At 41.8% G+C, this 24,325-nt stretch overlaps 4 protein-coding genes across 8 annotated transcripts; 2 read left to right on the top strand and 2 right to left on the bottom strand.

Annotated features, from left to right (window-relative positions):
* Window positions 1-3,688: 3,688 nt before the first annotated feature.
* Window positions 3,689-5,927, bottom strand: LOC135332032 (inhibitor of nuclear factor kappa-B kinase subunit alpha-like). The gene is made up of 8 exons (XM_064527339.1): window positions 5,693-5,927; window positions 5,431-5,646; window positions 5,305-5,374; window positions 4,940-5,031; window positions 4,579-4,668; window positions 4,362-4,465; window positions 3,785-3,900; window positions 3,689-3,702 (listed from the first exon to the last, which is right to left on the bottom strand). The coding sequence occupies exons 1-8, from the start codon at window positions 5,846-5,848 to the stop codon at window positions 3,689-3,691; spliced, it is 858 nt and encodes a 285-aa protein (XP_064383409.1). The 5' UTR covers window positions 5,849-5,927.
* Window positions 5,928-6,161: 234 nt separating this feature from the next.
* On the top strand, window positions 6,162-13,232 carry LOC135332180 (sarcoplasmic/endoplasmic reticulum calcium ATPase 2-like). The gene is given in 15 exon segments (XM_064527535.1): window positions 6,162-6,324; window positions 6,404-6,545; window positions 6,625-6,729; window positions 7,153-7,294; window positions 7,937-8,103; window positions 8,436-8,522; window positions 8,688-8,781; window positions 9,099-9,178; window positions 9,180-9,229; window positions 9,437-9,725; window positions 9,892-9,933; window positions 9,936-10,030; window positions 10,296-10,413; window positions 12,458-12,676; window positions 12,941-13,232. Coding segments are annotated over 11 exon segments (1,197 nt in total). The 5' UTR covers window positions 6,162-6,324; window positions 6,404-6,545; window positions 6,625-6,729; window positions 7,153-7,203; the 3' UTR covers window positions 12,542-12,676; window positions 12,941-13,232.
* Window positions 13,233-13,615: 383 nt separating this feature from the next.
* On the bottom strand, window positions 13,616-18,050 carry LOC135332178 (protein phosphatase 1D-like). Its single transcript, XM_064527531.1, has 5 exons — window positions 17,508-18,050; window positions 16,882-17,001; window positions 15,503-15,616; window positions 14,094-15,048; window positions 13,616-13,688 (listed from the first exon to the last, which is right to left on the bottom strand). The coding sequence occupies exons 1-4, from the start codon at window positions 17,833-17,835 to the stop codon at window positions 14,186-14,188; spliced, it is 1,425 nt and encodes a 474-aa protein (XP_064383601.1). The 5' UTR covers window positions 17,836-18,050; the 3' UTR covers window positions 13,616-13,688; window positions 14,094-14,185.
* Window positions 18,051-20,582: 2,532 nt separating this feature from the next.
* Window positions 20,583-23,970, top strand: LOC135332181 (uncharacterized). Of its 5 annotated transcripts, none has more exons than XR_010393127.1 (5): window positions 20,583-20,916; window positions 20,990-21,059; window positions 22,964-23,039; window positions 23,104-23,371; window positions 23,442-23,970. XR_010393127.1 is itself a non-coding variant. In XM_064527539.1 (5 exons), the coding sequence occupies exons 2-5, from the start codon at window positions 22,818-22,820 to the stop codon at window positions 23,673-23,675; spliced, it is 585 nt and encodes a 194-aa protein (XP_064383609.1). In that variant the 5' UTR covers window positions 21,986-22,684; window positions 22,740-22,817; the 3' UTR covers window positions 23,676-23,970. The 5 variants fall into 5 exon arrangements, 4 of the variants coding, with proteins under 4 accessions (XP_064383609.1, XP_064383607.1, XP_064383608.1 ...); XM_064527539.1 differs by lacking the exons at window positions 20,583-20,916; window positions 20,990-21,059 and adding exons at window positions 21,986-22,684; window positions 22,740-22,824; XM_064527537.1 differs by lacking the exons at window positions 20,583-20,916; window positions 20,990-21,059 and adding an exon at window positions 21,986-22,684 and having other exon boundaries at window positions 22,740-23,039.
* The last annotated feature ends 355 nt before the right edge of the window (window positions 23,971-24,325 follow it).

Raw genomic sequence — 24,325 nt, 5'->3', positions numbered from 1 at the left:
CATGATAACAGTGTGTGTATAAAAGCTAGCTATTAGTAGCTTTATGTTATGAAGCTTTGACACCTCCACCGAGGCATCAGCACCTGCGATGCTTTCATTAATGCATTTCCTGTCAATGAATAATTAAAAAAGGGGGCTCGAGAGCCCTCAGAAGAAATTTCTTCAGTCAATTCCACGCACCTCGTGGGTACACAAACACATTATTATAACTTGTTGTGTGATATGGCATCCAGGTGAGTGGACTTAATCGCAAACAGACAAACAAACCAACGGACTATTATACCCGTGGCCTTCCACGCGCCTCGGATAATACAGTACAGCTATATGCATAAAATGGATGCGCACAACGGACCAAAAAACAAAGCCGACTGCACCTTGTCCTCCACGGAAATTATTCACTTGTGAAGTAGAACACTGATTCAGCTGTATTGCGGGAATGTATGTACCGTATAGCGGGAATTTTCGCGGGTGCAAAAGAACAAGAGCACGTGTATGGAATACGAACAACAACTGAGTGCAATGTACAGTAGAGGCACAAAAGTTCTGTTCCATTTTTTGATTCTGTTGCAGCAAGCAAATCCAAACATCAACATTACACTAGAAGGGAGTGCTTCAACAAACCACCACACTTCACTTTGACCTTTATTATTTTTGGGTGTGTGGGTGGACTAAAATAACACAACAACTACATTGTGGTTGCAGTGGCTCTAGAGTGTATAGCCTGCAAAGGACTGTAGTACAGTAGTACTGTGGAACAATAGATACAGTAGAGAGGGATTGGAAACAACGTACCTCAGAAGTACCACCCATGTTTCATAGCCTGCAAAGGACTGCAGTAGTACTGTGGAACAATAGATACAGTAGAGAGGGATTGAAAACAACGTACCTCGAAGTACCATTGCTTGTTCCCCCCCCCCCCCGTTTTATTTCCAAGTGAGGGTCTAAACATGAATTGTTTTTGCTGACTTTGTTTTTGCTGTCTGTAAAAAGGTCACGTTTCTCCAGTCTGTTCTGTCATAGATCGAAAAGGAAGGGGATTGGAAACGAAAATGTTTGCGTGAAACACTCCGCGTTATAGGGCGTGGCTAACACTACAAAGGGATTATTTTATAGTCAGCATGCTCATTACCTGTCTTGGCTGCCATACAATGTGCTGTACACAGAAATGGTGAAATTGATCACTCATAACGTGGAGTGTTTCAACCATTTACACAGGGAGGCCTGGTCATTTCCAATTCCCTTAGCTGTGCTCATTAGCTCCCCACACTCTATCTGACATCTACCACATGGCAACAAGCTGGCAACAAGCTGGATCTTGCGATTCACACTGGGCAGACAATGCCATACAAGCACTAGATGAATTCTTGAGGCTGTCAATAGATAAGCTAATGAGCCACCTTGTGGACAGACAATGAATCTGTGGCCTGCTCAACTCATGCCACAAGTCATGCCACAATAAGGCAAGATTCAGCTTGCAGCACTAGTTTGTTATGTGGTACTAGCAAGGACATAATTATGCTTCTCTTCATACCCTTGGTATACAAGATATGAGATGAATATGTGGCTAAGGCAAGATTCAGCTTGTTCTCTTGATCAAGGCCTCCTGGTTTTGATTAATTCACACAGACAATGAATCAAGGACTAATGCTGCTACTGCTGCTTTTCATTTTGTGAAACTTTACCTATATGAATTGCAGGCACAGCTATGACTTGGGGCATAGAGGCAGCCACAATGGCAATAGCTATAATTATGAAATTATTTTGTTGGCTTGCTGACACTATAACAGAAGCCAACTGTATTTACTACATTGTGGTTGCAGTGCTTTGCAGTATAACCTGCAAAGCTTTTCAAGTACACTTGAAATATCAATTTAAAAAGAAACTACCACTAATTGACCTCAGGTATGTGTACATATAGTAATGGTCAGAGCTGGATGCTCATTGTAAATGAATGATTGGTTGTGCAAGACCTACATCTATTTTTAGAGCATGTATTGATGTGTTTAGCCTTTTTTGAGTGAATCCTAGGCGTTTAAGTAGACAGTATAATGTGGCAGCACTTTAGATCTACCAGTAATCTGAACTTCTGAAGCAATTGGGTCTGAATTTTAGGTAGTCTTGGCTTTTCACAAATAATTTCAATTCATCGTGAGATCATCTAGACAGTGCTCCCTTGGGCTGGCTTTAAATAAGCAGCGACACACCTCCAGTGAATTGAAATCTATCAACAACCCTCGGGCCAAACATGTAGTAGCTTCAGCAACAAACAATCTAGCTATCTGCTGCTTCCTGATGGTACAGCAATTGACAAGCTTTTGCCATACCATTCTCCACCTCAAGAAGAAATAAAGTATACAAAGGGGCTGTAAATGGAAGCATCAGTCAACCAATAAACACATCCTCTCTACTCAGAGTGGGTACATTTGGTAATACTTTTAGAGCACTTGGGTAAAAGCAGCAGTCACACTGAGCCAAAACAGACGGTAAAGACCCACTAGACAATAAACATTAAGCGACACACGAGTCCTACGTAGCTCTGATAAAGGGTTGATTGTACAACCTAACACAACTATTATCACTGTATACTCACCAGACTCGTAGCTGGTCACACGTTCCTTTGCTACATGTACTTGCTCCTCTCCTATGTTACTGAGACGAGATTGGCCAGCTCACTCCATGTTGGTCGTCTAGACCAACCCGCACTGTCGTTGGGACACGAAAATCACAACACACTGAGACAAAAAATACGGTAAATACCCCTACACAATAAATTGGCTTCATCTCCAAATGGGTAATAGGGTCACGCTTTCACAAGCTAATTTGTTCTCTGCAAGGACAAGAGATGCAATACATAACACTAAAAGCAGTACTACTGTTAGCACACACGACGACATGTATATAAAGAGGCTAGCTCTGAACCAGGTTTCTTGGTCTGGCTAGCTAACTCATACCTCCCCATGTAAGACACAGAAAAAAATGCGTGGGTAGAAGGACATGAGGGGATGGTGATATCCAATGGTTTAGAGTTAGAGGTACACAGTTGGAGGATCACAACCATTTGTAATGGACACACGTATATAACGTATATAACGAAACAGACACTTTAGGTACATGCATGTACATGGATTATGACAGAGGGATAATTTGGAGATAAAATGTACGTACGCATGGCTAGTATTGCATTATAAATTTACATACATGCTGGTTTAACACATTACTTTGTAACCCTCACCTTTTACAGCCAGTCACTGGAGGTGCTTGGTGATCCCAAACCCTAGGCTCCCACTGCGGAGGAGATAACGTCTTTGTACAACCTAGCAATATGTACAATCGTCCCAAAAGAACGAGTTGGTCTTTGCCATACCTGGAGTGGTGTATGTGCTGTGTGTGTGTATATGACACATGCTTATAGGCTGCATGTTACAGTATATCTTTGTGCTTTTGCACAAAGACAATAATAATGTACATGCATACAAAGATTAATGACTAATGCTGTTTATGATATTGGCAACGGTTCGAATTAAGGATTAATTGTACGTATACTAAGTACTTTACATGCATCCATTCCTTAAAGGCTACAATAACTGTCACTGCTGGGCAATACTGTAGGCCAATACATCTCACCTTGATGATTATGGTGCAAGCAAGTAGCTAACTTTGGGACGTAACTATACATTGTCGTGTATAGTTACACATAGAGTGCTTTTGAGGTGAAACTTAAGAATTAAACGTGAGAAACAAATGACCCACATCGAAGAGGGTACCGTACAACACGTTGACTTACTCTGATCGAGTCTTGTCTCTTGTCCTCTGTCGTTCTCAATGTGAGTGAATCGGGAGCCAAATTCCTGGTTGGTAATTAGATCCATGAAAGTGTTGCTATAGAGAAACTCACTAGAGCTGCAAAAAAGAAAATATTGCTGTGAAAAAAAGCTAAATACTAACGTCGTAGGCGGTCACTGACTACCAGTTGAGTAGGGATCGCTGTGACCCTCCACGGAGCTATGAAATTGGGTGGAATCACCTACATGTAGCATGATGATGTGGACACAATAAAGTGCAGATTTCCCTAGCGAGTATTGGTGTTCAAACCACCTTGGCAAACAAGCCGCTTCCTGCATATAAGTCACATTGTATAATTATCTGCCTATGATGAAGCTTATTTCACTCATGTTTGTGCGTCTTTCTGTGATCTCTATTGTTATCTGAACTCTGTCCAATAACTCTTCCTCATTTTTGTTTTTTGCACCTATTATTCTCGAATGTATGTTACAGTTCAAGAGCACATGCTCTTCCAACCCTACTCTCCCAAAAATGTTTTTTGCACTTGTTATACCATTAAAACAAGCATATATATCTACCTTAAAACGTTAAGAGGTGTTTCCGATCTTTTGTGTGACCAAGCACTGTGATAAACTGTCTTTGTCCGTACTTTTGGAGATATCGACTTTCTGCCTATGGCCTTCTGTTCAAAGATTAAGTAGCAACCATGGAGTCGATTAAATACACACATGTACAGTCACAGAGGGTACATGTGCAGTGGAGGGGACACAGAGGGTTAAACACACATGTGCTCACCACATATTGCATGGTGCCCACCAGGGAGGTACACACACTACTCTGATCATAACTCTTCGCATGTCCGAAGTCAGTCAACTTATACACAACCTGTACAACAAGAAATCCAACATCTTGATTAAATAATGTATTTTCTTCTGTTCTTCAGTTTTGGCCCTAGTTATACTTTCTACATGTACATGTAATAAAGCTAGAGTACTCTTGCTATAGCGCTGGGCAAGCTAGTCAGAGTAGAATTCATTGTAGCTGACCAATACGACATTGGGGAGACGTTAGGCGCTGAGAAATTATTATCCTACCATGGTTTGCTGCTCTGTTGTAAGTGCCTGCAATCCACCGTCATTATCTGATATAAACTCACCTGGTTCTTGTGGATGATCTTGCGCAGTATGTTCTCTGGCTTGAGATCTCTGTGGATGACCTTCTTCTTGTGAAGAAACCGGATACCAGAGTCTACACACACACACACACACACACACACACATAGAGGGGGTCAGTAGGGGGTCAAAGCGTTATAAGAAGCATCTTTGAACGGCCACAACTTTCTGTTTTAGAGAGGCCATTTAAATGATGTGTTGAATCAAAAGTCTATTTGGGCCTGTTTTTGACAAAATACCATGGGCTATAATAATCATCAGCCCACGGTCTTTTGTCAAAAACAGAAAATTACGGCATACCCACACCCCCACACACGACACACTATAGAGTCCAAGGCAGAGCACTTACTGACGTCAGAACAGATTTGTCGGACATCTTCCTCCGGGAGACCACAGCAATTGTCAGGTTCACGAAGTACCTAGCAAAGAGGGGGCGGGGCATTGTATATAATTATATCATCAGGGCGACGCCCACCTGTCTGAGGTCCCTTCCGCCACAGAACTCCATATATATACATGGCACGTTTCCTTGGGGACGGTAGTACAGTCCCTCGGGCGGACTCTGCGCCTTGACAATATTGACGTGATCCAAGCGCTTGATGATCTCCACCTCCTGCATCCAGCGATCAAATGACTCACGGGAAATATTGAGCTGACGACATTCCTTAAGAACAAGCTTCTCCCCCGTGAGCTGTGGGGGCGTGTCCAGTTATATATTATAATGCAGTGACGTGTACCTTATGCACAAACAACTTGACAATTCCAAAACCTCCCTGGCCTATATCCCTATCAAAGGTCCACAGCTCCTGGGCACGTGAGGGTGGCGGACTGTCCCCCGCGCTGTGATACTGCTCGTCATCACTGTAGCCAGCATCGAAGCCTACTTGAGCCATTTACTACACACTGCACGTACATGTACACACTCACAAACTAAAAACAACTGTTTGTTAAATTTTATCACAGTATAGCATCTACACAGGCTCTCCTTTTTCTTTTTTTGTCACATTCGTTCAATAAGTTAAAATACTGTATAATCCTTTAATGAGATAAAATACGGTATTAATTGGAGGTAAAGAAAGAAATGGACGTAAAGTTAGGAAAAGGAGACTTACTTTTTCACTGTACGCCCATTTCTTTCTTTGCTGCCTCACAATGTCTTTATGGATGAACAGTGACAACAGCAAGAAAAAGTAAGGCCTGGGATCGAGGCTAATCACAGTATAGGATCAGTTGAGCATGTCAAGTAGGTTGCTGGGTCACATGATACCTAGGTTAGTAGCACTAGTAGCACATGGTGTCCCAGAGAGCACATGGTCCAAAGAGCACATGGCATGAAACACAGTGGACAGTGTAGCTAGCTAGAGCTGAGGTGAGGCGGTATACATGTACGTGTACACTGATTGTATTCTCTGTATTTCATTGAGATAACCCCTCTCCCTGCTCTACAGGTTCTGGCTTGGTTTGAGGACGGTGATCACCAGACTACAGCTTTTGTCGAACCTTTAGTAGCACATGGTGTCCCAGAGAGCACATGGTCCAAAGAGCACATGGCATGAAACACAGTGGACAGTGTAGCTAGCTAGAGCTGAGGTGAGGCGGTATACATGTACGTGTACACTGATTGTATTCTCTGTATTTCATTGAGATAACCCCTCTCCCTGCTCTACAGGTTCTGGCTTGGTTTGAGGACGGTGATCACCAGACTACAGCTTTTGTCGAACCTTTTGTCATTCTTCTCATTTTAATAGCCAATGCAATCGTCGGAGTATGGCAGGCAAGTGCTATAAATAATAGTTAGACACTGTTTTGGAGGTGTCTATGGGATTTAGAAGCCCAAAGGCACTGATTAGTATCCCAAGCGTAGCGAGGGTACTAAAGTGGCTGAGGGCTTCTAAATCACATGGACACCGACAAAACAGTGTCTAACTTATTTAGATATTAGTGCACATGCGCAAATCGCTTGACTACAATACGATTACTTGACAATGGACTACTAGGTAAACTAAGTAAATTTGCAGGTATACTAAGTCCCATAGTATACCTGCTCTGAGGCACTTTTCCCATGTACTTCCCGTGTAGATCTTATCAACTAGTGTCTAATAGCTTATATTTTAATTATTTGCAACAATTTGTGTTATTATTTTTTGTTGTATATTTGTGATGCATGGGTTAATTAGATTTTGTTCTTTTACTGCAGGAGAGAAATGCCGAGTCAGCAATCGAGGCTCTCAAGGAGTACGAACCGGAGATGGCCAAAGTGATTCGCCAGGGGAAAGGGGGCGGAGTCTCGAGCATACGAGCCAAAGAGCTGGTCCCTGGAGACATTGTGGAAGTATCAGGTACAATAGTCAAGTGGGTGTTTTCTAAATCAGACCTGTTTTCGGAGCTATCTTGGATTGTCCATAACTTGTGTTGCGAACGTCAGATTCCAAAAAATGTTATGTATTTAGTAGCTGTTTGGTAGTGCTACAATATGGCGTGGTTAGAACAATGCTTAGTTAGGACCCAAATTGTCCAAAAATAAGCCGCTAGCTCTTGAGGCATATTTGTGTTAGCATACGTATGCATGTACAGTGAACCTGTCTATTGTAGCAGCCCTCTATAATACAGCCAGGCCCCAAAGTCTCCATAGCATGTGTTTGGATTTGTGTTAGCAGGCCACCTCCATATATACAGCCAGGCCCCAAAGTCTCCATAGCATGTGTTTGGATTTGTGTTAGCAGGCCACCTCCATAATACAGCCAGGCCCAAAAGTCTCCATAGCATGTGTTTGGATTTGTGTTAGCAGGCCACCTCCATAATACAGCCAGGCCCCAAAGTCTCCATAGCATGTGTTTGACCTTGTGTCAGTAGTAGGCCACCTCTTCATTGCCGCCATTGTTATAGTCCGCCCGTCAGTACAATATTTATTAGCGTGTGGGCAGCCACGGGTTATAGTAATCGTCAGGTCTGTTTCGTCGTTTAAGACTCTTTTCCTGCAGTTGGAGATAAGATCCCAGTTGATATACGCCTCATCACTATTCACTCTACAACACTCAAGATTGATCAGTCCATTCTCACTGGTGAATCGGTCACGGTCATGAAGCACACGGACGCCATTCCTGACACAAAGGCAGTCAACCAGGACAAGCTCAATATGCTCTTCTCTGTGAGTGCATGGGGGGAGCTTGGTTGCCTAACAACACTTGAAAAGTGAACTAAGTTACATAACCTTCCAAACGTAGCCAGTGTTTCACTGAATTGTTGGGTGGTCCTTGATATAATTATCATCATGTCATGCGATAAAGCTTTCTAAGAATTCATTTTGAATTTGCCCACACTGGTCAAGACAAAAACCTTCTTAGGCTATAAGAGAAAAGGCAACATTCTGTTATTGAAAATAGCCACTGCTTTGAAAATTCTGGGAACGTTATTGTCTATCTAAAACTTATTTGTTGTGAAGTGCTGTGACTGATTCCATTTCTCTACACTTGTCAACAGGGCACAAACGTTGCGTCCGGTAAAGCTAGCGGAGTGGTGGTTGGAACTGGTCTCCTCACGGAGATAGGGAAGATCAGGGATCAAATGGTTTCTGAGATGTGTCGTATTTGAAGGGGATTATTTGTGTCCTCTTCTTGATATCGCATCTCATACATGTCTACACTTTTAATGGTTAAACTGTATAAGTGGTGATGTCTGTATTGTGTTATAAGCTCTATAATTATAAGCTCTATATATATATGTCCACTGTAGACTGGAGATGGTGTCAATGATGCTCCAGCACTCAAGAAGGCTGAGATTGGAGTAGCCATGGGATCAGGAACAGCTGTCGCAAAGAGTGCCTTAGGTGAGAAGAAACTGTTACTAAGTCTTATGTATATAGAGCTGTTACTTACCTCATGACTACTACTTGTGTGGTTCATGATTTAAATAGCAGCTAGAGCAAAGAAACAACTGATTCGAAATATTTGCAATAAATTATATCTTCTACTTCGGCAAGCTTGTTTCACATCCCTAGAACTGTTACATGCATGTGCATGTGCATGTGCATGTGGTCTTCGTGTACTGTACATTATACAGTATGTACACTTTACATGTGATTGTAATTATGCACTTGATATTATAAAATGTACAGCTGTTCGAAATCCATTCTTTTTTCTGCAGAGATCATTTTAGCTGATGACAACTTCTCGACGATAGTGTCAGCTGTTGAAGAGGGCAGGGAAATATATAATAACGTACACCAAGCAGTTCATTCGCTACCTCATCTCCTCCAACATCGGGGAGGTTGTTTGGTAAGGGGGCGGGGCTCAACTAGTACACTACTGTATGTGCATGTGTATACTACTAGTATCTTCTCATCGCCAGAGGAAGCAAAATTGACAAAACTAAACTCAAAATTTGAACTCATTGCATGTTTGTTGTGTGACTATTCGCTCTGTTATAGCTCTTTTCACCTGATGTCGCCATGTTTCAACCCCCCCCCACACACACACACACAGTATCTTCCTGACAGCTGCCCTTGGTCACCCTTAGGCCCTCATCCCAGTGCAGCTGCTGTGGGTCAACCTGGTCACGGATGGGCTCCCTGCCACGGCACTAGGATTCAACCCACCTGACGTCGACATCATGGACAAACCACCGAGGCATGTTAAAGACCCGCTCATTTCTGGATGGCTCTTCTTCCATTATCTGGCTATCGGAGTGTATGTGGGCATAGCAACAGTGGGAGCTGCCACCTGGTGGTTCATGTTCTACTCTGGAGGCCCACAAATCAATTATTATCAGTTAGTGAGTGTGTGTATAACTTTGAGGGGACGTAACTTTAGTTTGGATAGTCCAATCGCAAAAATAAAAAGCAATATGTACATTTACATGTATATGTAGGTCTCTGAGAGCCCTGTTATGTGTTTCAAATAAAAATGTTATTTTAATTTTAAAATTTACCTCTCCCCAGTCTCACCACCTCCAATGCACCAATATACCACCCCTGAGTTTTCTTCTCTGAGTAGCTGTGACATATTTGATGACCTTCATCCAATGACTATGGCCCTCTCCGTCCTCGTCACCATAGAGATGCTCAACGCTCTCAACAGGTACACACATGTACACAACCTAGAATGTGGTACAGCACACACACACACACACACACACACACACACACACACACACACACACACACACAGGTAATGAATATAGTGTTGCACACAAGTTTATCAAGCCCCGGCTTACATGGGCCTGATTGTTCACAGTTTATATGCATGTATGCACTGTACGTGTAGCCTTGTACATACGTTTTTGTAATGAATATTTCAATAATTGTTTGTCTTGGTTCATTAACCACACCCCCCCCTCCGCTAGTTTGAGTGAGAACCAGAGTCTACTGGTGATGCCCCCCACTAAGAACATATGGCTGCTGGGGGCCATTCTCCTCTCGATGACTCAGCATATTCTCATCCTCTACATTCCATTGCTCACTGTAAGACATGATACTTAATGAGTAGAAATGGTTTTAAACCACAATCATGTATTTGATGGGCTGCATGGTTTCCCTGATATAGGGCGTGTTTTTGTTTATGCTATGTACCTAGCTCAGTAAGTGCATAATGTAACATAGCCTCCTTCGCAGGCCTTCCTTTTTCAGTTATAATTTTTGTTTCTGTTGTTTGTCACAATAATAATTGGAGGGAGCAAAGAAAGAAAAAAGGAAGCCACTAAGAAAAAGGAAGGCCTGCCCCGCTAAGTCTTGTGATCTGCTACTGACGTAGCCAAATTTAATTGAGCGTGGGCAAGAGTAAACCGCAATATCTGTCCTCCCACACACTGTGACACAGTACTTAGAGCGTATTTACCAGGAACTAGAGGCAAAGAGTGTGTGAAGCTACAGAACACGGTATGTAGAAGTTAGCTCTACAAGATGAAGCATGAAAGGCTAGAGTACTACTGTATCTGATAATAGCACTTGTCAAAAGCCTGAAAAGGACCTGGGCAAAGTATCCCAGATCCTGGACAACTCACAGCAATACTTCTGACATGCCAAAATTGACAGATCCCTTCATGTCATCAGAAGGAATGTTTTAGTCCAAGTCATAATAAGAGGAGAAGAAGATTGCCCTGGAACAATCACACTATCCAAACTAGAAGGGCAAGGGCAACCAATTTTATCCTCGGATAATTACAGTAGAACTACAGCAGAACTACAGACTACAAGACTCGCCTTATCAAACTCAATGTGCTCCCACTCTCAAGACCTCACGTTCGACCCAGTCGAGTGTTTTAAATTAGACAATGTAGACCTGAGTGCTTATCTGCAGGTATTATTTCCGTATCCACTATAGAGCTGGTTCTACTGCCAGAAAGTTTCCAAAAGGAGCAGAACCTCTAATACTACTACAATAGGATTACACGACTATGGAATTGACAGGACCCTATCGATCTTCAATCTATTACATGTATTGAACTAAGGGAAAATTCGACATTGGTGCTCGTTCCCCTGTGAAAACTGTCTCATGCACACAAATTAGTATAGTTTAGTCACTCTGTCAGTACTCATGAGATCACAACCTTGCAACATTGTCATTTTACACTGTTTCTAGACTAGACTACTGCTCAATAATAACTCAAGCCTCAATTTGAAGCTTGAGGATAGGCTCAAAGATAGACCTTTAGTCTTCAGACTAGATATTAAAGCCATCGTCTATGATAATAATTATCTCCAGACTTGCATATGAAGTAAGTCTACAATGCATAGGCATCCTGTGGCTTTGTTGCCTGTCAGGCTCCGCCCATCTACTGAAAGCCCACGCTCATTTTCACTGTGCCACCGTCACGCGACTTAGCGAGGCAGGCTCTCCTTTTTCTTAGACGGTTAGTTCTTTCTTTCTTTGTTCCTCCAATTCTTACCGTATTTATCTTATTGACCGTGTGACAAAGAACAGAAAAAGGAGAGGCTGCGAAGGAGGCTAATGCTAACAATCTTAAATTGATACTCTTTTCTAGATATGGCCCAACTTAGTTCTATAGTTTATACGTAGCACTTTTGTGTTCCCTGTATTATACGTGTACAATATGTAGTACAGTGCTGTTGGCAGACTTGATTGCCTTCACGCTCTGGTGTTGCTATCGTAACCCAGATCAATCTAATCTGCACACACAATCTAAGCTCTGTCAAGATTATCTCTGTTGTATATACATACGTACAATTAGCTCTACATGCGTATGTGTGTAGAGTACATGACAATTGACTACAGCGTTACATGTCGGAATTTTGCGTTAAAAATTAATTATAGCTATTCAAGTGTGTGTTACCTTTAAATAGAGTACTATGTAGACGGACAGAGCTTGTGTGTGTGTGTGTGTGTGTGTGTGTGTGTGTGTGTGTGAGGGAGTGGCTAAACATGGTGCTGTCAGGATTGCCCTATATGCTGGCCTGCACCATGCAATGCCTACAGGTAGTAATAGTATCTGTAATGTGTCGAACAGCTAACTGAACGAGGGTCTATGTCTTTCTCCCTTCCTAGCAGACCGTGTTCCAAATAACACCGCTCAACCTGACCGAGTGGTTTGCAGTGCTCTGTTTCTCAGTGCCTGTTATTCTGCTCGACTAGTTGCTCAAGTTTATGTTTCCCATTAATTCTGCTGGATATGTGAACACAGATTGTGGCTCTCGTGTCAGTAAAGAGGAATCCACAAGTCAACAAAAGAGTCCCATTGCACTTGGCAGTAATCTAGACAAGACGGTGGTGAGCAAATGCACTAGCTAGCTAGCTACAAGTGTTCACATAAATATACAAAATATTTTGTTGTAGTCCATGCAGCTTATAATTATGTGGTGCCATTAATTTTACTATCTTACATATAATTATGTACATGTACACTATACGTAACACTAAATTAATTTGTAACTCCTAAAAATTATATTTATTGCCTCTGTTCAAACTACATGTATGTAATATAGCTACATGTATCTTCGTTACTGACCCTCCCTTTTGTCTATCTCATTGCAGATGCAGATTTCAAAAGTCCCCTACCAAGTTAAAGAAGAAGTAAACACTTTGACAGAGAATGGAGCATGGACTTAATTTTAACAGTCACTCCATCAGAGTAGCTGTGATACATAATTTATAGTACATTAGACTGAGAAAAACTCATGGCATGTAGAGTAGTATATTAAATTTGGTTTTTCTTTACTTTCTTTCTTTTATGCACTAAATTCAATTCTACGATACTTATATATTATATCTGCTGTATTTATTTCACACTACTCTCAACTATTGCAGGATTTTAGTGATTTTTCAATACCAGTGAAAATTAATGCCAAAAAATGTCAAACCACCAAGTTGTAAAATAATTATTATTATACATATAAAACTATAAACATAAATAATATACTTTGCATGCATGGCTGGGCATCTAATGTGTATAATCACAGCAGTGTATCATGCTGAGGCATGCCATCAGGTTCAGTGTTATCAGAGCTGACACCACTGCTGCTATCTTCCTCATCTCCCACACCATTAGATTAGCGCTGTAATATAATAGTCCCAGTTGTGTTTGCTTGTGTCTTTTTATCTTCTTACTCTGTGGGGAAAACAAAGCAGTTATAGTCAGTGTACCAATACCATAAATTATAAGGCTATAATTAAAATTATGTATTAGTGTATGCTTGTAAAGGTACTTACTTGTGGTATATCTTGTGGTGGTCACTTGGTAAACAGAGTTCAAGTGGGGCATTCCAAAACAGTAGCTGGTGAGCTGTGGAGAATAGAACCAAGATTAGGCATGTGATCACCTGGTATACATAACATCTAGCTACACACACATGCATGTACACTACACACACACACACACACAGGAGGTTAAATGTAGGCAGACTATAATCATATCCATGGCTTCAAATGAATAACCACATACTCTGACAAACTAGGATCATAAACTTGACGAAGCATGCCTCTACAGGTTAGAGCCTAAAATGTGGCAAGTGTATCAGACAACACTCAGCATTCTCAAGAGTCTAGTACTACAAAACAGTGGGAAAGCAAGATCAAACATGCCTAGACCTTAGAGTACTTACATTTGTAACTTTCTACCAAATCAATGCAGACAAAATGTGGTCTTAACAAGACAAAACTATTGTACTCATAACAAGTGTATAATCACAGCAGTGTATCATGCTGAGGCATGCCATCAGGTTCAGTGTTATCAGAGCTGACACCACTGCTGCTATCTTCCTCATCTCCCACACCCTCACTCTAGCTGTCAAGAGTAGATAAGCTCTTGGTGCTGTCTATAGGGCTTTCCAGAGTAGTCTCCATGAGTGGATTGTCCGCCTCAAAACCAAAATCAGTCTCAAACGTATTCTTTTTGGTTGGTGACAACACTTCAGCTTCTTCGCACCTGACCCGTTTTCGTTTCCGTTGATTCGCTTCCTCTTCACTGTAGGGGCTCAGTGTCGTGATGTAATGCTTCGATGAACCCTCTCTTCTGCGATGCCTTAGTTTGGTCCGTGTGTGTAGTTCTACAATCACAGGAGAGCTTGTGGAGGCCTCACTCGTAGCTGCCAGTAAACCTTCTCTTGGTAGGACAGTGTTTGAGCTTGGAGATGCTTCGGTAGTTGACTTGAGGGATACAGGGTCAGTGGTATTAGCAACGTCTTCCTCCAATAGGAAAGCGATAAGGACGGAGATGTTGTCAGCGAGTAAGTTCTTTTGTTTCCAGCGTTTTAGAGCTTCGTTTATGATAGCCTTAACCACATCTCTAGGCTGGTGACAGGTCTGCTCATCGTGTTCGTAATCCCAGATAAACTGGACCACTTCAGTCGGAGTCATCACGTTCCAGAGGCCGTCCGAAGCTATCACCACAAATTTCTGTTCTTTCGGAACTAGAGGGAGTATGTGAACATCAGGGCATGGAGAGACGACAAATTCCTGTGTGGTCGGACTTAAGGACCAAAAATCCCCCAGTGATCGAGCTACACTTAGAAAAGGAATTATTTCGTAAGCAGCCGGGGGTGCAGGGCCGTCAGTCGAGTCTGTGGTAGTAGCCTTAGGTGTCTTTCTCTCCTTCTGCCACACAACACGAGGTACTCCCTTCCTGCTGCGCATGACCTTCCCACCTGTAGAGGGAGACAGAGTGGTATTGTATAGGTACATACCTATGCTTTGTACAACACATGACAGAGAAAGCGAGCAAATGCTCAGACCGAGGTATGCAATCAAGCCACTAGTGGCCTCTTAAGTGAATCGCTAATGGGAGGAAGTCCTCTAAACATTTATAACGTAGGCCAGGCAAGACTGAACTTGCAAATCAATATGTAGTGTTAGCAAACACAGAATCAAGGTGTGTTACGACTATAATAGAATACAACACTTCCTGCAATCTATACTCTGTTACGACTATAATAGAATACAACACTTCCTGCAATCTATACTCTGTAAAGCTGCCAACAACATGCAGTTTGAGTCTGAATAGCAATACACACACACGTGTGCTCTATGGTAGCCATTATGATCCACCCTAACAGAATGTTACTACATTACATAACAGTATCAATAGGATAGATAGGTGACCTTGTGTCTCTATTCGTGCAATCTCATTTGGGTCTTCTGGTTTGTGGTCAATGGTGAGGGTGTTGGCCCTGACAGAGTGTTGACCCTCCTGTCCTGCCAGTGGGTTCACCTCAGCTGCACAAGAGTAGTACAGTATACCTTAAACAGCCGCAAATAATATTAATCTCAAAACACAGCAATGGCTATTTAGGGAGTACTACTATGGGGGACAGTAGTGTACGTAAAATCTTGTGAAACAACATTCACGATAATTGTCAACAATCAGTGCTAGAGCCAATAGCATCGTTAGTGTATTCATGACTACAATGTACGCTGTAATGTAGTGTAATGTAGATGAAGTGGGGGGAGGCGATGATTAACTACCCATGTTTGGAAATGCTATCACATGTTAGTTTTAAATGAATAGTGTTGCCTGCCTACCACACTGACAGTGCACTAGTGACACTGCTGTCAACTAGAGCACTAAAGTGCAAACCCTCGGCTGGTGACATGATTATAAAGAAACCAGAAATATAATGCAGTGCATATAGACTATAGTGATGTTGTTATCACGTATGACTTGCACAGCAACTAAGGAACAATAAAACTAAACCAGACTGGAGGCATGCTGAAACATTTGAGAACAGGTAGTGGTAATGCACTGTGGATTAGGATCACAGCAAAGAAGCCTGGAGTCTCAGAGAAGTATGGCTCCAGGTCCTGCATGGATCCCAGTCAGCAAGCAAGCTTTCTACTTTAGTGACCCTGTTCCATTGTTCCTGGTATATACAGCTTTCTATTTTAGTGACCCTGTTCCATTGTTTCTGGACCTGGTACAGGATCACTTCAGTTATAAGTAACGCATGTGCAAGTTCTGTTCAAGCTACATTTTGCTCGCTTTTATTAGACAACGAAGCTTTAACACCGAAAGCTGCCACTATTAGAAGTACTGACTTGTTGTGTGGAGGCTACCCATGCTGTAAACGCAGTGCTAGAGCATCCAGGTAAGCAGACCCAGTCACAAGCTTCTTAGCTTTTGCTCGTTTTTATTTGACAACGAAGGTTTAACATGAAATTCTGCCACTATTAAAACTAATAACTTGTTGTATGAAGGCTATCCATGCTGTAAACGCAGTGCTGTGGCATCCAGGTAAGCAGACTCACCTGTCACAAACAAACAAACAAACCAAACGACTACTATAACCCGTGGCCACCCACGTGCCTCGGGTTAATAATGACAAAGCAACACCTAGTGCAGGATTCAACTTGCCCATGGAATCCTTGCAACACTCCGCACTAAACATAATAACATCACATCCTACATCATGTGAGATCCTGATGGTGGTATGAAGCTATCCTAAGAATTGCCATTTATACACACACACAGAGAATGTAGTTACCCAGTACAGCAGTGGAGTCACCAACGTTGGCCACAATGATGTGATCTTGTCGGAAGATGACTGTAGAGGCTGTTGTACCTGCAGTGCTCAGATCACCCATCTTGTTCTTTTTCCAGTTAGCTGCAGAGAGAAATATATGGTATAATAAAATGAAAGGGCACCAGTATCTTTGTGATTGTGATTGTGGATATTCTTAGATAGTGTATGGTTTACTTAGAATGCTTTCAGGATCATTATCCTGTGCTTGGATAAATACATCGCTTGGCACAAGCTGCTAATTTAACAAGTCTATAATGTGATAAATTTCATTAGCGCTCGCAGAGAGCAATGCTATAGAACATGAACACCATTCAAACTGTATATCACACCACGGATACACACAAGGATCTATTCACAGCCAGGCCGGGTTTGGTCACTGACCACGAATTGAAACGCAACACAACACAATGGGAATGTCCGAATACAGGTACTATTCAGCCTGTTTTGGAGTGTTACAACGCCACAGACTGACTAGAGGAATGTAGTGAGTGATAGCCATAAATGAGAAATAGTCTCTCATTACACAAGTGGTTCCATGCTTCACTACAATAACAGTACAACTGATAAGAGTATAAAATTCAACGTACCTCTTAGAGGTTCCATCTCTTTGTGTAAGGCCATAAATCCTTCACTAACCGATTCTTGAACACATTTTAAATCCGATGATTTGAACTTGGGTTGTTTCTGGATAACTTCCCACAGCCTCTCTTTGGCCCATTGGGCTGCTTCCTTGCCTCCATGGCCATCAAATACTCCAATATAAGCTTGCTCCCGAAGGTAGCCTATATCTTTGAAGCTCCCTTCGCTTGGAGCAAGGTTAACTGCAATGTAGTCTTCCATGTGCCTGCGACCACCAGCATTCGTTTCAGCTGTAACGCTGATCGTGATACCTCTGGATGTATCTTGAACAGACATTATAAAGATTGAGCATAGTTTTGAAGTTCTTGGTTGTTTCCGTGGAGATATTTAATCAAGAGTTTACGATAGAGAGAGAGTATCGAACGTAGGCATACTGTGTATCAGATGTATGCGGAGAGTAACGTGACTTCCTGTATCTGTCACAAGCTTGGAATTTGCACACTGACCAATCCAAGCGTGGGTGATGTAATCTATCAACCCATCCAAGTGTGGGTGATGTAATCTACTTTCTTGATAGATGACATCACCCACACTTGGATTGGTCAGTATGCAAATTCCAAGCTTGTGACAGATATCTCTATCATAAACTTTTGATATAATGCAGTCAGATAGTGCTGTTGAACGATTCCTTGAGGCAATAATATACTTTGTGTATGCAGCTTTCTTTTAGCTCTGTTCTAGACTTCTACCGGGTAAGATGGCTTTATAACTTTAAAACATGCTTGGGCATGATTCAACCCGCCTAAGGCCACTCCAAGTGACACTCTGGTTTCTGGTCCTGAAGTTTTTCTAATTGCATGCGGGCGGGCGGCTTTTCTCATTATGTCATTATCAATTTCACCTCATTATTTTGCAAATGAATATCATTATCACACTATTTTGTACCGCATGGACCATTCTGCGCATGCGTAGTAGAAATAATGAGATAGAAATCCAATAATGAGATAAAAATCCAAGAATAAAATCTGATGCGGGCGGTGGACCAGAAACCAGAGTATCACTTGGAGTGGCCTAAAGGTAAGAATATTCATAGCTTGATAAATTCTGCCACATTTTATACATGTTAGCCACTTAGCAGCTATTAGCAAAGTTACAGAGGGCGACCTAATTTCTTTGTTGGAATTACTGGTTGAAAGCTTGTGCTTAGATCAGCCTAAACGATTTATACGTACATGTACCTTGTTCTGTCCACTGATATGATATGATGGACGTACGGACATAGTCCATCCCATGTTGTCATCTGTGACCTTCAGTATGCTTGTTGGTAAATCATGTGGTATCACCCCAAGCCAAAGAAAATTAGTCATACATCAGCTGGTAGAATTTAGTGCTAGAAAAAAGTTGAATTAATACTAGGTCTGGGAGACAATCTCAAGTACTTTTCATTATGTGCGTCCTTCTAGACTAGACTGGAGACTACGCCTTCAGAGAGGAACTGGTAAGCTACTTATCAAAGGGTTGGTCCGTGTGTGAGATTCTTCACGCACGGAAAAACTCTTATAATAATGCTGACGTCACAACCACCGCCCACATGCTTATTACAGCATACTGTATAGCGCGAAATTTTCGAGGTACTTATATTTCGTGGAATGGAATGGCCTCTAAAAGCATTTCTGTTCGCGGAATGACTGCTTACCGGAATCCACGTAAATATTTGCAAGTTATAGCATGTAATTCTAATTAATTGATTATGAATGTCATTAACGAAGACACTTTTGTACAATATTAATGAGGTCAGAAGGGAGGCTGCTGGCTAGAAAGTCTTTTATCTCAACTTCCTCTCCAATACATTTGAGTCTTGTGAGCTCTTCGTTTTCTTTGCAGTGGCCATTGTTTGAACAGTTTACTAATAAAATTATTGTTGCTTTAGTTAGATTGCGCATGCGCAATAGTCTATTCTATACTGACAGCCCCTCCTCTTTTTCAGTTTGCCGTTTTGTCCGGATTTGCGAGGTTTCGGACTAAAGAGGTCCAGATTACCGAAGTTCTACTGTAGTAATATTGTATATAACTAGCGTGAAATTTTCGAGGCACTTATATTTTGTGGATTGGCCTCTAAATGTTCGCAAAATGGCTGCTTACTGGAAGCCACGCCTTTAAATCTTTGTACGTTATAGCAGATAATTCTAAATTAAAGAATAATTTTCGTGTAGGATTGCTAACCAGTGAGTTATATTATTGTAGTACTCTCATGTTATGCAAATGATTTCAGAGTGATCAAGGACACCAATCGTGATTTACAACAACTTTTATATCATGTTTTTTAGAAAGTGCTTCTTACTTGGAATGAATGTTTTCAGCAGTGAGAGAACAAGAAAAACAATAATTTGCCCTCTTATAATCATACAATGCAGCTTCTTAATGCCCTTCCTCGTTCTCTTCGTGGGAGTTTTCTTTGTAAGGGTTCTCGGTGCTTGACTTAGCAGTGATTGTCTGCGTCCAATGTCCAAGCTAGTTTTGCTCCAGGTTTGTTTCCTCGATCCCTGAACCTTCTTTTTCGCATTGAAATGCAATACTTTTGCCAGGTATATATTATAGTAACGATGAGAGTATTTCCATGCATGGTTTGCTAGCAATCTGCACATTTGGCCATTTCTGTCATTCCTTGGATATAAACTCAACGTAAATATTGTGTCTGTCAACTAGCGTGTGTAATGGTTGATCAGCTTCATCAGGGGGGGGGGGGGGTACGTTTGCGGTGAGTAACCCTGTTTTGTCCATCTCCTGTCTGATCTCGTGCAGCACCGCTTTCATAGCTATTAATTTCTATCCTCCTTTGTGGATGCTGTACTCGTAGATGCTCGAGTGCTTGGCTTCGTACTTTCTTGAGACTGGGTACCCACTAACTTTCACCGAAATCATCAGTTCTTCACAAAACTGTTTCGCTATTTTGGGTACCTCTTCGTTACAGTTTCCTAACTAAACAAATTTTTTTTAAGTGTCGTGTATAGGTACGAGTGTGGGGTGGTTACCGTCATCTTTGATACAATACGCCATAATAATTCATTATTATGGCGTAATACCTTAAGTGCCAGCGCATCTTAGCGCTAACTTGATATTTATTCTGCAACTCTAAAAATGTTGTGAGCCTGGCTTGGGGTGTGTGCATGCTTGGGGTATGTGTATGTAATTTATGTACGTGTACGTAAGTTTTGAAACTTACAACTATCAGACTCATTATTACGTGTAATCGTTTTGTTTTTGTTAGGCTGAGTCGGATAGTGGTGGTGAAATGAGTACTGAAGTGACTGATGGTGAAGTGTCGGGTGTTAAGAGTACGGTGCCCACTTCCGGTGGTGGTGAAGTGCCTGGTAGGCACTCCACAAGTGACTGCAGCAGTCAGGCTCAGCGTGACGGGTGTGTGTGTGTGTGTGCTGTCCATTGAATTTTCAGTGATGAATACTCTTTATGGAATTTGTTGACCTGATAGAAACGCCAGACAACTCAGGCGAGGATAGTTAATCAGAACTACCAGCGATATCAGTAACGGGGAAAGGAAGGTTAGTACAATTATAGTAAGCATTATGCATTATGGTCTAAGTTTTTGCACTACTAATCGGTGCTGCACTGTACATAGTACAAAGAGGTACATGTGTGCAACAGCCCACGTGGGCGGACAAAGTATTTTAGCACTTCACTTATTCATCTGCATAATTATAATAATGTGTTCAACAAAGATGTAATGAAACTCCAACATCAATGCCGAGCGATACTGTCAGTTGATGTTGAAGATGTGCAACGAATCCATGTGCGACGATCCAACTTGTTTTCGGACGCTCTTTGTCAGTTCTCTAGAAGCAGCTTAGATTCTTAGGAGGTCAGATGAGGGAGGGCCCCGGAGGGAGTTTTTACACCTCACTGTTCAGTGGCCATGTCGTACCCAGACATAACATCAAGGCTGTTTCTGACAACACGTTTTTCTATATCGGCATTGTTCAGACTGGTGATGTGCTGATTACATTGCGTACGGTCGTGTGTGCAGCCTGGAAGACAGTAATAGAATGACTTAAAAAATGTTGCTGATGGTCAGTCACCCTTAAAATGTTTTTTCCATAGGTACAGTCTGCGAAATGTACGGAAGAGCTGCAGTCACTCGTGGGAAGTGATGACTTTAGTTTTAGGTTTCAATGTGGATATAGCAAACCAGTTTTTCGGATCAATTTGGAAGACAAGGAAGATATCACTCATTGTGTTTGGTTCATTGTGTTTGGTCCAAGTACACGCAGAGCTTGATCAGCTACGTAAAGGTCTCTTTGAAACTCTTCAGTTTGAGTTACTCACGATAAGCCAGGTGTTGCTGCGTCAGAGGACTTTGAAGTGACACCTGCTCTTGTGTGATTTTATATCGATAGATTATTGTGTTCTAACAATCGCACCAATCGAAGAAGCCATCATGTATAATTGGAACGAGTACATCTTCGGTCTTTGGTCTTTCTGAAACAGACCGGCGAAGTACGCTTGGCGGATGTTCAAGCGGATGTTATGAGTTCCTGCAACAGGATTTCCAAAAACGTCCACCATCAGATTTACAGATGTTGACTGTTTGCCCACTGTGTCCACGTGTGACGTATCACTGATGTTTCCAAGGAAGATGGCAGTTCGAACAATTTCAGAACTTCTGTATCAAGGGATATTACGGGTTTGGAACTATTTGAGCAGTTCAGTGTTGATTATCATTGTTGTTTTTCATATTTATCTCACATTTATCACCACCGAACCGGAACCGAACCATTGGTAGGTTTGGAACTATTTGAATATCATGCAGTTAATTAGCCATTAGTATAATTATGTTCATTATCCTAATTGTTAATGGTAATTATAAAACAACATTTCCATTTCGTACATCATTTTTACAGTAATTGCAACCATTACGTAAATGTTGTCCAACTAGTTTAACACAACCTTGATACAGTTGCCTTGTAGTATTGTTAGATAGTGTCTCCACAGTTGTTGGATTCGATGGTAATACACTAGAAATAGCATCTGATTCTGTTGTGTGACTGAATTGTCTGCGGGCGCTCTGACCATAGATGAAGGAAGAGAAAGGGATTGGAAACGCACGTCATTTGACGTCACGTTTTACTATGTTTTGTACGTTGTGTGGGCGAAACCCTTTGAAGTCTAGGTGCGTTACGCCTAGGCTGCTAAGCTAAGAAACTTATTTTCGTCTGTAATCACAGCTAGATATTGACTGAGATGTGCTTCATAAAGAAAATACCAAGTACAAAGTTGTGCTACTCTTGGAAAGTTGTCTGAACATGAAATGTATGTGCTGTGGGGTCAGTTTTCTTTAAATTGCATATTAATCGGCTACTCAAAGCTATCTTGCCTAGCTTCTTTCATGAAATAGACTCTATGTACACTACTTTAATGTATGGTCTTTCCCCTTTCTTGTTTGCTTTAGACCTCATCAACTTCCTCCAGGCTGAGGGCACCCTGGAGGAAGTTTTGAAGGGAGGAGACGAAGTCATACTCAGAAGGTAAGCCTTCTACATGTTAATAATTATGCATCTATCCAACCACTTGGTATACACAAATTTCCAGCGCAGTGACAAACATGACAATGGGGGAATTGAGAAGTGCAGAGGAGAAGAACAAGTTTCGGGTGGTGTCGGTGTGGGGGCACAAAACGGTAACAGCCCATGGAGCTGCTAGGATTGTGATGCCTGCAAAGGTATACGAGATCATCATGGAGCATTCACCACAAGGGGAGGATACAAACTTGGTAATTACCACTGCCTCTGGGGGGAAGGTTACACACATGGCAGAAGAACTGACAAAGCTGGGGGACTCCTTTGGAAAGAAGTTTGCTGTAAGTTTTAATTTAAGAGTTGAACTAGTACTTGTTTTAATCTGCTCTCACTTGCAACAAACTGCTGCAGATTACACCCACCCTGAATAGGAAGGCAATAGCAACACAAGTGGGCAGAGTGTGCAGTGAAGTGGAAGAAAGGCAATTAAGTGGCCAAATTCATGACACACTCAGTGGATGTTGCCAGGGGAAGCTACCAACACCTGGCAACAACGGAGCAGGCAGTATCGGTCTATACCTCACTCTGAAAAGGAACCACCAACAAAAAAGAGGAGGTTTTTCACCGAATCGGAGAACAGACTAATAAGTGATTACTTTCAACCAAGCAAAGATATGAAACCACCAAACTCGGACAGAGCAGGCGCTTTCCTGAGAGAACACCAGAAAGGGGGCAACTTCTCCGGAAGAAGCTTGCAGCAAATTCAAGACAAAGTAAAGACTCTCATTAGGCAGATGAGAAAGTGATCATTGAACTAAAGTTAGCTTTTAGTGTGTACATAGTTTTGTTTATTATTTAGTTATATAGCTTGTATTGTTTTGTTTTGTTTAGTGTGTACATTGTTTTGTTGTTATCAGAATGAGAACTTTGTCAACAATAATGCAGGAGACATTATATTTTGGTCATGGCCCATGGCTAGTATGCTTGTCCCTCCTGGCTAGGCTAGGACTTTGTTTAATACACAGGAGACATCTGGTCACAGCCCTCCTGGCTAGGCTACAACTTTGTTCTTTTTCAACAATATGCAGGAGACATTTAGTCACCCCCATGGCTAGTATGCTTGGCCCTCATGGTTAGGGTAGGACTTTGTTCTTTTTCAACAATATGCAGGAGACATTTGGTCACAGCCCTCCTGGCTAGGCTACAACTTTGTTCTTTTTCAACAATATGCAGGAGACATTTGGTCACAGCCCTCCTGGCTAGGCTACAACTTTGTTCTTTTTCAACAATATGCA

This window comes from Halichondria panicea, chromosome 2 (genome assembly GCF_963675165.1).
Source record: "Halichondria panicea chromosome 2, odHalPani1.1, whole genome shotgun sequence".
Taxonomy (NCBI): Eukaryota; Metazoa; Porifera; class Demospongiae; order Suberitida; family Halichondriidae; genus Halichondria; species Halichondria panicea.
This window is presented reverse-complemented; position numbering and strand designations above follow the sequence as displayed.

Bases quoted from the DNA above. Each gene is read 5' to 3' on its own strand.
- LOC135332032 (XM_064527339.1), bottom strand. From the start codon at position 5,848: ATGGCTCAAGTAGGCTTCGATGCTGGCTACAGTGATGACGAGCAGTAT. The intron at 5,375-5,430 runs GTGGGCGTCGCC...CCTCTTTGCTAG, and splicing joins GCGGAAGGGACCTCAGACAG to GTACTTCGTGAACCTGACAA. The intron at 4,466-4,578 runs GTGAGCACATGT...ATCTTTGAACAG, and splicing joins TGGGCACCATGCAATATGTG to AAGGCCATAGGCAGAAAGTC.
- LOC135332178 (XM_064527531.1), bottom strand. From the start codon at position 17,835: ATGTCTGTTCAAGATACATCCAGAGGTATCACGATCAGCGTTACAGCT. The intron at 15,617-16,881 runs GTAACTACATTC...ACTCTTGTGCAG, and splicing joins TGACTCCACTGCTGTACTGG to CTGAGGTGAACCCACTGGCA. The intron at 15,049-15,502 runs GTCACCTATCTA...CTCCCTCTACAG, and splicing joins TGCACGAATAGAGACACAAG to GTGGGAAGGTCATGCGCAGC.
- LOC135332181 (XM_064527537.1), top strand. From the start codon at position 22,915: ATGTACACTACTTTAATGTATGGTCTTTCCCCTTTCTTGTTTGCTTTA. The intron at 23,040-23,103 runs GTAAGCCTTCTA...ACAAATTTCCAG, and splicing joins GACGAAGTCATACTCAGAAG to CGCAGTGACAAACATGACAA. The intron at 23,372-23,441 runs GTAAGTTTTAAT...AAACTGCTGCAG, and splicing joins CCTTTGGAAAGAAGTTTGCT to ATTACACCCACCCTGAATAG.